The 12,513-nt window shown below is 45.2% G+C and overlaps 2 protein-coding genes across 4 annotated transcripts in view; one reads left to right on the forward strand and one right to left on the reverse strand.

Annotated features, from left to right (window-relative positions):
- The window catches only part of LOC148778136 (myomegalin-like), a 36,295-nt gene extending 31,262 nt beyond the window's left edge, over nucleotides 1-5,033 (reverse strand). Inside the window, exons 1-2 of the mRNA XM_088835002.1 lie at nucleotides 5,027-5,033; nucleotides 3,278-3,366 (exon numbers count right to left, since the gene is read on the reverse strand). Coding sequence (XP_088691128.1) covers nucleotides 3,278-3,366; nucleotides 5,027-5,033 — 96 coding nt within the window. The remainder of the gene's footprint in view (nucleotides 1-3,277; nucleotides 3,367-5,026) is intronic.
- The window catches only part of LOC129540481 (NBPF family member NBPF4-like), a 95,451-nt gene that overhangs the window by 57,652 nt on the left and 25,286 nt on the right, over nucleotides 1-12,513 (forward strand). The window contains exon 1 of one of the 3 annotated variants that reach the window (XM_088835702.1): nucleotides 9,286-11,606. The exons of the other annotated variants lie outside the window; for them this stretch is intronic. Within the exon in view, the coding sequence (XP_088691828.1) occupies nucleotides 11,429-11,606 (178 nt within the window). The 5' untranslated portion in view covers nucleotides 9,286-11,428. Of the gene's footprint in view, nucleotides 1-9,285; nucleotides 11,607-12,513 lie in introns of those variants that run through there. 3 annotated transcript variants of the gene reach the window in all.

Genomic DNA, 12,513 nt, shown 5'->3' on the forward strand with positions numbered 1-12,513 from the left:
AACACTGCTCTCAGCCTTGAATATGGACACAGTTATTCTTTGCTGTTAATAAAGGGTGCTCAGTTGCTCACTTGTGTTTGACTCTTTGGAGCCCCAAAGACAGGGGTTCTCTCTTGATGGAATTTTCCAGGCAAGAATACTGGAGTGGGTTGCATTTCCTACTCCAGGGAGACCTTAATGGTTCCTTCTGCTTAAAAATAATGTCTCATTTTAATGATGCCATATAATTTTTAAGTGCCTTCTGGATGGATGCTATCTTTTATTGATTTAAATACAATGGCTTTCTTTAAAAAGGGAAAATAAGACCCATGGAATGTTAATACCAGAATGGACCATATGGTTTATCTGGTCTGATTTCTTACTTTTAAATGAGAAAACAGAGATCTGATTTGTTCCCAGGCTAATCTGACTTTTCATATTTCAACGTCCAAGGGAGTTTACTTTGGCTGCTTTGTCTTTAAATTTTAAATGTAAGTTCATGAAAAGTAACTGAGAATCTAGCATTTATTTTTTACTTTATCATCTATGGAAAGCTAATATTTCTATTGTTTTTCCTCAAGCAAAACCCCAGGGCATCCGTGTGTGCAATAGTGGTGCGAATCCTTTAGTCCTACTGTTAATTACATTGCATAAATCACTGTTGCTGTTGTTGTTTTTCACATTTCCTAATTCTTCTGTTCTCTTGCTTCCGTGGTATAATTCAGCTTTTTGGTGTGCTGGTTTTCCATTTGCCCCACAGAAGTCAATGTGCGAACCTGATCTCTTATTTGAATAGAATGGCTTTGTTTTAGCCCTATTGCTCCATACCCCCCACAATGTATTCAGTTCCCAGACAGCATTAGGGTATTAAAAATGACCTTTTTTCAAGTTCATCACTGCCTTTCTCTCCTTTGCATTTGTGACTGTTGATTAATTTTCTCTATTGCAAAAGTTCAAATGAAGAAAGACAATGATGATTAGTTTCTTTCACAGGAATTTCCTAGGTATTACAGACCTTACATTTGATTGAGAATGGAATTGTGTGAGAGATACCTGGGCGAAATTACCATTATGGCCAGACCTGAAACTTCCTGAGGAGGGTGAGTCCAAAAATAAAGATGGAGCAATATGCTTTGGCCAAAAGTTGGTTCTTGCCTTAAAAGGAACATAAAGATGGATGGATATGTTTATAAGGGGAAGTGTGTGTAGCCTGAGGCAGGAAGGGAGCTTGGTGTTGAGAATAAGGTCTACTCCCAAGGATACAACTGGGAGAAGCTCAGAGCATAACCTTAAGGGACCAGTTCCCTGGGAACAAGCAGATACATTTTTGAGAATCTGGACACAAGACAGTTATGACAAAACAAGCTTTATGTAATTGGTAGCAGGAGAACCACGCCCACAACCCTCAGAAAAGTTTACAGTGATTTCACATACCTCCTTCCCAGAACTGAAGACTGACTCTCAAGGAAAGGAGATGCAAAGAAAAACAGTGCTTACCCAAGATATTCTTTCATCCAACAGATAAATACTTGTCTAATTTATTAAGTATCTCCTAGGCCAAGTGATTGGAGAAGGAAATGGCAACCCACTCCACTTCCAGAGGAACCTGGAAGGCTACAGTCCATGGTGTAGCAAAGAGTCGGACACGACTGAAGCAACTGAACACATGCCAAGGGATAGGGAAGACATTGCAAGGGAAGTACAAATGCCCCGATGTGACAATTTATCCCAGGGCTGGACTGACCTCCAAATGTAGTCTGATCGTTTCTCCACACTCAGCTATAGGAAAAAGAAGGTTGAGGAAGAAGTGACTTTACAAACCAGTTTGCCTATAACTGAGAATCAGAGTGGAGAACTCCTCCTATCACGCCTAGTTTGGACCACATCTGGCTCTTTCCATATCTTTGGCTCCTGTTCATATATTCTGAAGTTAATAACCATCAGTGTCAGCTTGACAGCTGACATCCCAGTCAAGCTCCGTGTGAGAGTGGATATTTTCACATCCTGCAGACCCTTCTCCACCACCCAAGATCCTCAGTGCAATCAGGGAGTGAGAGGCGAGGCGAGGGATAGGCCCAGAGGGGCAACGGAGCACATAAAGTTACAAGCATTGGTTAGGAGGACTCAGAAGCTGTCCAAGCAAAAAGAGAAGTGGAGCTCATGCAGGAACTCAAGGGAGAAGTTAGGGCCAGGTGTGTCTAAGCACCACAAAGGGGGTCTTGGTAGAAGGTGGAGAAACTGTGTTGAGAATGGGAGGTGTTTCAGACACTGCTTCTGTCCTCAAGAGTCAAAGACTGTGCCCAGCCCTGTGAGGTTTGGGTGCTGCTCACGTGGGTCTTTCTGCTGGATTCTTAGACATGCCTCCTCTTTTTCTTGTGCAGGAGATGAAGAGGCAGACTCATTTCCCCCATAGTTTTCCCAACTGCTCCAAGGAAGCTCTCCCTGGAAACGCCCAGCTGCTTCTGCAGAACGACAGATACCAATGATCCACTGGCTCCTGGAAACATCTACACGCCCGGTCCCTTTAGGACACGGGATTGCCAAATGTCCCTGGGCTCGGTGAAGACACAGAGGAATTCCAGTGGATGCTATGGGATCCCTCTCGGTGACTGAGGTCCAGGACATTCTACCCTTGAACTCGAGAAAATGCTGGTTACGCCTTCACTGCTGGTCAATGAGAACAGTGTTTCAGCCTTGGGTACCATGTTCTGAGGTCTGACCAGGGCTTGCTTTTGAAGTGTCATCTGCTGGTCACTGACTCATCACCACTGGAGCAGACAGTCAGGAGCCCAACAAAGTTCTCTTTTATATCGTGAGGCTTCCCCGAGAATGAGCCTGGTTTTGGAGGCCTTCCAGTCCTCTTGTAGTTCCTCAGAGAGCACTCTCCTGAAGCAGTGGCCAGGCCTGCCACCTCCCCAAGTGGCCCTTTGGTGACTGTCTTCTGGGATGTGTTTCAGTTGCAAAAGCCCAAGATGGTAAGTGTCCATGGTTTTGTTGTGAGTAAAATTTCTTCTGAAGCTATAGCTATAGATGGTACATAGGGGCAAAGGAGGGCAGGAAGGGGCAGGAGCAGGAGCACGAGATACAGGGAGCCAAAAGGTGGATTAGAAAGGAAAATGGAGTGAGAATGGGGGCTGGAAAGGTGGCTGGCAGCTTAGCAAGATCAGGAAGAAGTCAGGGAAGTGGTTTATGCACAAAGACGGTTTCTCCTGCCAGGCGCACGGTGGCTGCAGGAGGCCACCAGTCCCCGGAGGGCTCAGCCCTCCACCCGGGACCCCGGGAGCTGGCTCGGACTTACTTGCTGGTGGCTGTTGTGTGCAGCCTCCTCCTCGATACTGTCGGTGAACTCCGTGCTCGCATCCTCCGTGTCGTCCCCTGCAGCTGTACCTAGGAGTGGGTCCAGAAGAGAAAGGTGACTCCCCTGGCAGGGGCCTTCCAGACAGCAGCTTAGATTACACTCACTTTGCCATCCGCCTCTGATTTCTTCCTTTCCCCAGGGTGGCCCCCTCGCCAGCAGGGAAGGCAGCACCAACACTGGAGAAAAGTCCATCACTGGTCCTTTGTTACGAACGCTCCAGTTTAAACCTCAGAAGGTAAGCCGGCTTCAACTGCACAGTGTTAGACTGTCGGACTAAGTGGTTGCCCCCCTCACTTATTTCCAGAAACCCTGAATTATTTCCTTCCTGCCACTGTGTAATAATTTTCCCTACTGTGACATGGACCCAGCGTGACAACGTTTTCCCACCACTGAGTGCGGAGAGGGTCCCCGATTTCCTTGGGATCAGGGCAGCCCTGCTCCTCCCACATGTTTCCATTGTTGGGATCAGTCGTGCATGGGGTGAGTACCTAGATGAGGAACCTTCCTGCAAGGGTCTTGTGTCCTACAGCAGCTGAGGTCTCTTCCAGCCCCAGGGCCGAGAACGGTTCAGTCATTTCCTAACCCCTTCTTCTTACCTCCCCTCCTCCCATCTCCCTCAAACCCTTGTCCAACACCAACATCCTGTGCCTGAAGGGGTTCTTGCCCCATTTTGTCTAAAAGGAATTTAATCCATTCATTCACTCACCAAAAATGAACAGTCACCCTGGGACACAAACATCTATGCCCCACACTAAGGGGCACGTAGCTGCAGTTCGTGGTCTAGATATATGTCCAGGGAAGTGCTGACCAACAGAAATTTTTGCAATTTTATGCCTCTGCTGTTCAGTTCAGTAGACACTAGTCACACGTGGCTACTGAGCCCGAGGAAATGATTTTCTTTCAAACATCTAAAAGTAAAATATTCTTTTTAAAAATACTATCCTGTTATGTCTAATCCTTTTGAAGAAATTCTGGCTGGCACTGACAGAATTAGTAGCAATACAAAGAATCACTGTTCATCATTTTGTATCTGAAACTATGAATACTGCTTAAAAGAATTTTCATTAAGCTTTTTTCTTATAACAGCCCCAATGGTATGTCTATCTTTTTAAATTAATTCAAATGGTCACATATGTGGCTGGTGGTTGCCATATCAGACAGCACAAATATAGGGTATTCCTTCTTCTCCACATCTGTAAAAATAAGACTGTTCATCAAATTTTAGATTAAGACCTATGGCTCACATTACTGATTTCTTCTGAAAATGTAGGAATTTATAATGGTTAATTCATCTGGACACCAAAGAAAACGTATCGTTGATACTCCTTGGGTCTTACAGAACCTGCACGTTAGAGAACCCTGAGATCCAGTTCTGACGCTGGCCTCGGAAACCAACCTGTTACAACTCCTCTTCTGGCCACTGGGTAACCTGAGCCTCAGAGATTAGGCGGCTTGACCACAGTTACATAGCTAGCCCTGTATAAGAGCCATGCCAAGATGGCACGTCTCTGGACTTTCAGGCAGAGACCACTCACTGTTCCTTCTGGTGACAAATCAGATTTTTGTCTCCTCCTCCAAGAGCAGAGAACCTGCTCCTGAGCTCGCACACCATGAATGAAAGGCTCTGCATAAATAATGAGCATTCACTACCCTCTACAGGTAAGGTGAGCAGGGCCAGCTCACACCTACACGCCATCTCTTGGCATCTGCAAGGTTATGCCAGGGTACTTGCAATGGCCCCGGCCAATCTCATGAAAAAGTACTAAAAGCATGTTGTCCTACCAGCTTAATTTTATGACTCATTTGCTGATCTTTACCGTGAATGTTGTGTTAACTTTGGACCAAGGCAGTAGCCTATTCAATAAAGCCCTACTCACAAGGAGACACCTTTACCGCTCGGCATCTTTGGAGCTCTGCGGCAGACTGTTGTACAATAGAGATTTCCAATACTTACTTTTTTAAACCAGCCCCAGAACCATCTCATTCAGGACACTGGTTGTGCAGAGGTGAATGAACACACTTCCTAAGCTGTGGCTGCTTTGGGAACTCTTTGAACCCAGGATGCTAATTCACTTGAGGACAACCGTGTTGTATTATGCTCACTTTGAACAACACTACTGTTGTTCACTATTTCCTGAACAATAGAGATCAGAACCTTTTTTCTTTCTCTGCAAAGAAAATGAATTGTTCCACTCAGTGACAGACTTAAAAAACACACTTTTCATATTGTTTCCCTTCTGAGTGTTGAAAAGAAGAATCCTGTGGTTGAAGAAAGTTCAGCTCTAGGAGGTCAGGATCCTCACCCCGACCAGACCACACTGGGCTCACATCCTACGATGATTCCTGCACAGGATTCCAGAAGTAAGGTAAGAGGAGATAGAAAGGGTGCTTGTCATTGGCCTTGAAGGCTTCTGTTTAACACTTTCTGTTCTCCACTTACCTTTGTCGACCTTTCTGATGCCACTCTGCCTTTCTATTAATAATGTTCTCTCTTTAATTCACTCTGGGGCAGGATACCATGATTTTGACTTCATCAAGAGTTAAATGGAGACAAAGCAAAAATGCCCATTTCATCCTGACACTACTGCATAGGGGTTTTGTTTTCCTTATTCATTTTCTCAGCAGCAGCAGTCTGCGGTACTTCCTTCAGGGCAGCTTGAAGGGTACCTTTCAGTTCAGTTCAGTTCAGTCGCTCAGTCGTGTCCGACTCTCCGCGACCCCATGAATCACAGCACGCCAGGCCTCCCTGTCCATCACCAACTCCCGGAGTTCACTCAAACTCATGTCCACAGAGTCGGTAATGCCATCCAGCCATCTCATTCTCCGTCGTCCCCTTCTCCTCCCGCCCCCAACCTTTCCCAGCATCAGAGTCTTTTCCAGTGAGTCAACTCGTCGCATGAGGTGGCCAAAGTATTGCAGTTTCAGCTTTAGCATCAGTCCCTCCAATGAACATCCAGGATTGATCTCCTTTAGAATGGACTGGTTGGATCTCCTTGCAGTATAAGGGACTCTCAAGAGTCTTCTCCAGCACCACAGTTCAAAAGCATCGATTCTTCGGCGATCAGCCTTCTTCACAGTCCAACTCTCACATCCATACATGACCACTGGAAAAACCATTGCCTTGACTAGACGGACCTTGGTTGGCAAAGTAATGTCTCTGCTTTTTAATATACTATCAAGGTTGGTCATTACTTTCCTTCCAAGGAGCAGGCGTCTTTTAATTTCATGGCTTACATTTTATAAATTTGTTAAAAAGGCAAATTCATCTAAACTGGCAATGTTTGCTTGGGGCTAAGAGTTGAGGGAGTGATGGACTGCAAAGGGAAACAAGGAAAGTTGTGACCGATGGAAACACCCTGCATCTTGATTGTGGCATCTATCAAAATGCATGTAGTGGGATATTTTTCAATGGTGCAGTCAAGAGGATTCATATAAAAATCTACCACATTTCTCCATACCAGCAGTGTTAGGAAATGAAATTCAATAAAACACAATAGAGATAAACATCCATGGTCATTTAATGCTTAAGAATACAGATACTGACGATTCCTGAAAACTATTGCTGAGAGAAATTAAAGAAGACCTACATAAATAGAATATACGTTATAGTCATAGATTGGAAGACAATATTTTTAGAATTTCAAATCCTTGTTATTCTGAATAGTATTGCAACTGGCATTTGGGGGGAGGTATATTTTTCAGGCTAATTATAACATGTAAGTGGAAATCAAAGTATCTCAGTTAGCCAAGACACACTGAAGGAGAAATAAGCTGGAGGATTTACTCTACTAGACTTCAATACTCAGGTTAAAACTACAGCAATTAAGACACTATACTGGTGTAAGTAAACAGAACACAAACTGCTGAAGGAAAGAGGGAAGAGTAACAAAGTTACCCACACCCATATTCAGTTTCTTAATAAGTCACCAATATGCATCACGGGGTGATGATAGACTTTTCTGCAAAATATCTGTTGTGAAAAACAGTATCAAATGAGAGATTATTAATACATTTGGGAAGTTTTTGGTAGAAATGCAGTATAGGTGAAGGAAACAGCTACTTGGAAGAATCTGAGACAAGAGTGAACTGGAAAATGTGGGATGGGGTTTTGGAGTAGAAGGGTCATTACCCGAATGTGGCTCCAGCACTTACAGCAAGGGGATCTCGGCCGGTTAGAGACCCTCTGTGTGGCTCAGTTTCCTCATCTGCAAAGCAGCAGAGAGTTATCTTTTTGGCACCAGTCAATTTTGAACACTAGAAGTACCATAAATGAAATAATCATCCACTCGAATCATGAGGGAGGTCAGTGAAACCAGCGGGTAAAGCTAAGTGCACACCTGAGCACCTTTAACAAAGAGACTCCAGGTCCCGCCTCAACTCGCTGAGTCACACTTCCTACAGGGGAGGGCTGTGCACTTGTTTGGGACTAACTCTCCCAGGTAATTCTTACAATGATCAGCTTGGGGACAGAACACACTGAGCTGTATACCTTTTACCCCAAACACAGAAGTAGGACAGAGCAGAAGAAGAAGGGTGTTTCCACTCCAGTGACTAAAGCAGAGAACTATTGGAAGACTCTCAAATTGAAGGACTAGGCCCATCTGAGCCCATTTAACTCTTCTCCAGTTCACAGCAGAGACAAACTCCCTGGGGACACACGCCTGTGGCACCTGACTATCCACTTGAGGAGAGAGAGAGCCCTAATTTTAAACTCAGTCTGGTTTTGAGTGAAAGCTAAATTCACCCCGTTTGCTCATTGATGGGACCAATCTTCTCCAAGCTGCCACTTTCTGAAAAATAACTCGTATTGCTCTAAATGCAAACTTCAACAAAGATATTTGTTACAAAATTTTATAAATACTCAACCTAACAAGAAACCAGAAAGTGAGCAAGAACATTCCATTTCAGGAGAGTTCGGCCCAATAGAGCACAGTCTCTGAGAGAAAAGATCCTTGAGTAGAAGGGAAGTGGTCCCTTCCTGTCCTGGGACATCCTGCTAACTTCAGTGGGCTGGGAAAGCAGCTGCCCATTCTAACAGATGGATTCTCAGGGGCGCTCGTGGTGAAGAACCCACCTGCTAATGTAGGACACGCAAGAGACACGGTTTTGATCCCTGGGTCAGGAAGATTCCCTGGAGGAAGAAATGGCAACCCACTCCACTATTCTTGCCTGGGAAATTCCATGAACAGAGGAGGCTGGAGGGCTAGAGGATCACAAAGAGTCGGACACAACTGAAGCAACTTAGCACAGCACACATTCTAACAGACAGGCTGCTCTTGCCTGCAGATGGTGTCTAGTGTCCTGAAACACATAAGCACTCAGGAAGACTTTAGAAGGGCCCAGCCTTCACTTCTGCTATTGCTCAGTGCATAGAAATGGTTTAGTTGGAAAAAGGTAGGGCTCTAGGAATAAAGTCAGGTCACAGAGAAAGGAGGAGTATGAAATGGGGCCAAGGCAGAATAAAAACAATAGGTTTCTCCTACCGACAAAATGCAAAGTAATAGCTTACTTGCCGTGATAAAGTGTTTTTTGTTTTTTAATTTTAACTTTAGTCTAATAAATTATTTTATGTACCTCTACACCAATGGTGTTACCTTGAATGATTATGAAGAAAGAAAGTATCATAATATGTGTGAAATGCCTGGCACGGTGTCAAATGAACTATACCTGTTATATACTTCTGTAGCATGAGAAAATCATCCCTGTTTGACCTCAAGTCAGATATCTTTTGTGAGCTTTTTGGTTTCATCACATTTAAAATGAAGACATTTGACACGTTTTTCTTTCCCCCACAGAAAGTCAGGCCCCACAGCAACCGGAAAATCGATTTCCCTAAAGCCTTTGCTGAGTCTCACACACCGAGTATCATGAATCACTGTAGTGGGAGGACCGCGTGGGGTCGGGAAGATTAGCTTTCATAAATAGTAGTTCCAGTTTTGCATCTCTTACCTTAACATGAACAAATGCCCAGTGGCCTGTTGTCATCCCCATTTCACCCTCCATCCAGGTAGAGCAACAGCTCAACTGAAGAGACGGATGCTGTACGGGTTCCCCAAGTCTCTGACTCACAAGACCCGGGTAGGACGAGATGCTGAGGAAGTGAGGAGTTGGTTCAGACCATGACTATCCGAGGGCCTGCCTGTCTCTCCTCAAACTCAGCTTCTGTGTCGCTGAACACAATGCTTATGTTCCCTTTGAATCATCATGATCCCTGCCCTACGACCTTGAACTTCACCATGCTCTGTTTTTGGAATATAACCACAGGTCAGTGGCATGAGGAAAACTCCAAGAGATGGATCAAACTGTGTGCCACGAACACTGCTCTGGAACCCTGGTCTGTTCAATGTGTGGGTGAGCTCAATGAGCACAGAACAATAGGACGAGGCAGTCAAATCTTTCCTAAACAGATAGGCACCCCATGTATTCAGTGGCTCATGGTTAAGAATCAGTCTGCAATGCAGGAGAAACAGGAGATGTGGGTTTGATCCCTGGGTCAGGAAGCTCCCCTGGAAGAGGGCATAGCAACCCACTCCAGTATGCTTGCCTGGGGAATCCCCACAGACAGAGGAGCCTGACGGGCTACAGTCCTGGGATCGCAGAGAGTCAGACAAGAATGAAGTGACTGAGCACAAGCACACCATGTTTTCAAGGACATCCACAGAAACTCTTTTAGTCACTTTGACAGCTTGGAAAGAGCTCTTGTGAGGCTCAATGAGATACATAAATGAAAGTATGAAGTGCAGTGTTTAGTAACATTTTAAAAAATCAAATAGAACCCAGACCCAGAGGAAGAATTTAGAAGGTAGGGATGTCATATTTAAGTTTATTCTGAAGCCAATGTGTTGCCCAGTAAAGAGAAGAAATTGACATAACAACAGGATGCAGCAAAAGAATTCTGAGATGGGACAGAATATATGTTTAAAGATTATTTCATCACTTAGTATTGTACTCTGATTTTTATCCTACAGTTTTTAGGACACAGACTAAACTGGAGAATACCCACAGAAGAAGTTCATGACAGGCTACAAGTTTGACATCCTTCACTTGTGGAAAAGCCTTAAGATCTGTTTAAAGAGATGAGGTGATATAGTTTTTCCAGTGGTCATGTATGCATGTGAGAGTTGGACTATAAAGAAAGCGAGTGCCGAAGAATTGGTGCTTTGGAAATGTGGTATTGGAGAAGACTCTTGAGAGTCCCTTGGATTACAAGGAGATCAAACCAATCCATCCTAAAGTAAATCAATCCTGAATATTCATTGGAAGGACTGATGCTGAGGCTGAAACTCCAATACTTTGGTCACCTGAGGGAAAGAACTGACTCACTGGAAAAGACCCTGATGCTGGGAAAGATTGAAGGTGGGAGAAGAAGGGGATGACAGAAGATGAAATGGTTGGATGGCATCCCCAACTCAGTGGACTTGAGTTTGAGTGGACTCCAGGAGTCGGTGATGGACAGGGAGGCCTGGTGTGCTGCAGTCCATGGGGTTGCAAAGAGTCGGACATGACTGAGCGACCGAAATGTACTGAACTGAGGTGACTTTATGACAGCCCGACAGAAATGAAGACCTGCTGGCCAAGTATTTCTCCCTCGAATCTTTTTATACACAGAAAAATGAACAATGGGATCTCAGCTTAGATAGTTTTTGGAAGGAGATAGGTCAGTGGTATCGGGACGTGTGTAGACAACCTAAGAGTGGCTGCTGAGGGCTTGGGTGCTATCAGCGGTGATGGCCACAAACTGTCAAGGCCTAGGCACCTAGAAGGCAGGGGCCCCCAGGATTCCATGAACCCCTCCCCCGACCAGTTCTGTTATGGCAACTCCAGATGGTCACCTAGCACGCTGGGTCCCCCTCCTTCACTCCTGTCTGAGTCTGAGCCGCACACAGCACCTTTGGCTCTGAGCTCTAGCATCTTCAACTTCTTCTTGTAGTAGAGAATCCTCTAGTTGTTCCCAATAGCAAGTCAGGAATTCCAGTTTTTGTCATCCCTCAGTGCTGATTAAAGCGACGTGATTTTGCTTGTCTTTAATCCCCCATATACTGGGTGTCTCCTCCCCACCCCTGGCTTCTACCCCTTCTACCACATGTCACCATGGCAGTATGTCTTCCCTCTTTATCGGATCTGAGGGCAGAACGTACCCTCACGGAAGTCGACCAGGAGGTTTTGTTGGAGCTGGCAAAGTACAAGCAGGACTTCAGAGACGTCAAAGAGAAACTCCTCATATCCGAAGCTACTGCTTACTCCCTGGCCAACCAGCTGCAGAAAAACAGTACGTTTTGGGGGTCATAGTCACCCAAGCAATGAATGATCACTGTCTTTCCTCTAAGAAACTATAAGTCTCCAGGATTGGGCTCCTTTTCCCTTTGTCGTTTTGAATTCCATTCTGAGGACAAGCCAGGAAAGGTAGTAGTGGCTCTTTTGCCTTCATTTTCCTGAGGCTGGGAAAACTGAGGCACAAGGAGTGGAGGCACTTTTCCAAGTTTTTAGTGATGTGTAGGGTGAGACTAGAGTTAAAATTCCAGACACTGATTCCTGGTGCAGGCACAGGAGTTCCTGTATCTCTCGGGTGCAAACTAAGCTGTGTTGACTGGAATCGTTTCTGTTCTGTATCTGATCCTGCATGCCTCTTGGCTAAACCTCTGGGACTAATGATCTCCCTCAGTTTGAGGTTCCCTGAGGTTCCGTTGGCAAAGCCCTGTGCTAGTTACACCGAGGTAACGTATGGTTAGACACTGTGAGAAGCAGGGAATGTGATTTAAAGGAGCTTAAGGATGAGTCTGCTTCTCATTGAAACCATGGTCTCTGGGATGCCATCAAGACAGAGACTCCCTGGTGAGAAGGAAGCCGTGCTTTCTGAGTGAGCAGGTTCTCCTTCCTGAGTCCAAGAAAGCCATTTGACACTCTGTGGCAATAATGAAGGTGTTTCTGGTGAAATCAGACAATCTTCACTTTCCCCTCTCTCCCCACTTGAGCTGGTGAAACTTCAGTGATACAGGTTGACCAGTAGCCCGGGGACCCTGAGTCTGTGCTATAAGATGTGTGACCAACATGAGGATGATGCTAAGTGGGAGAGAGAACCAGCCCCAGTAAAAACCCAGGCAGAGTGTGAGGAGCCCTTTGCACGCGTAGGCAGCCTGGCAGTTGGAATCATTTTTGCCTGTTCAGTGAGAGGGGCC

The sequence above is a fragment of the Moschus berezovskii genome, chromosome 4 (assembly GCF_049115385.1).
Source record: "Moschus berezovskii isolate FMDL1 chromosome 4, NW_MosBer_1.0, whole genome shotgun sequence".
NCBI classification, from domain to species: domain Eukaryota; kingdom Metazoa; phylum Chordata; class Mammalia; order Artiodactyla; family Moschidae; genus Moschus; species Moschus berezovskii.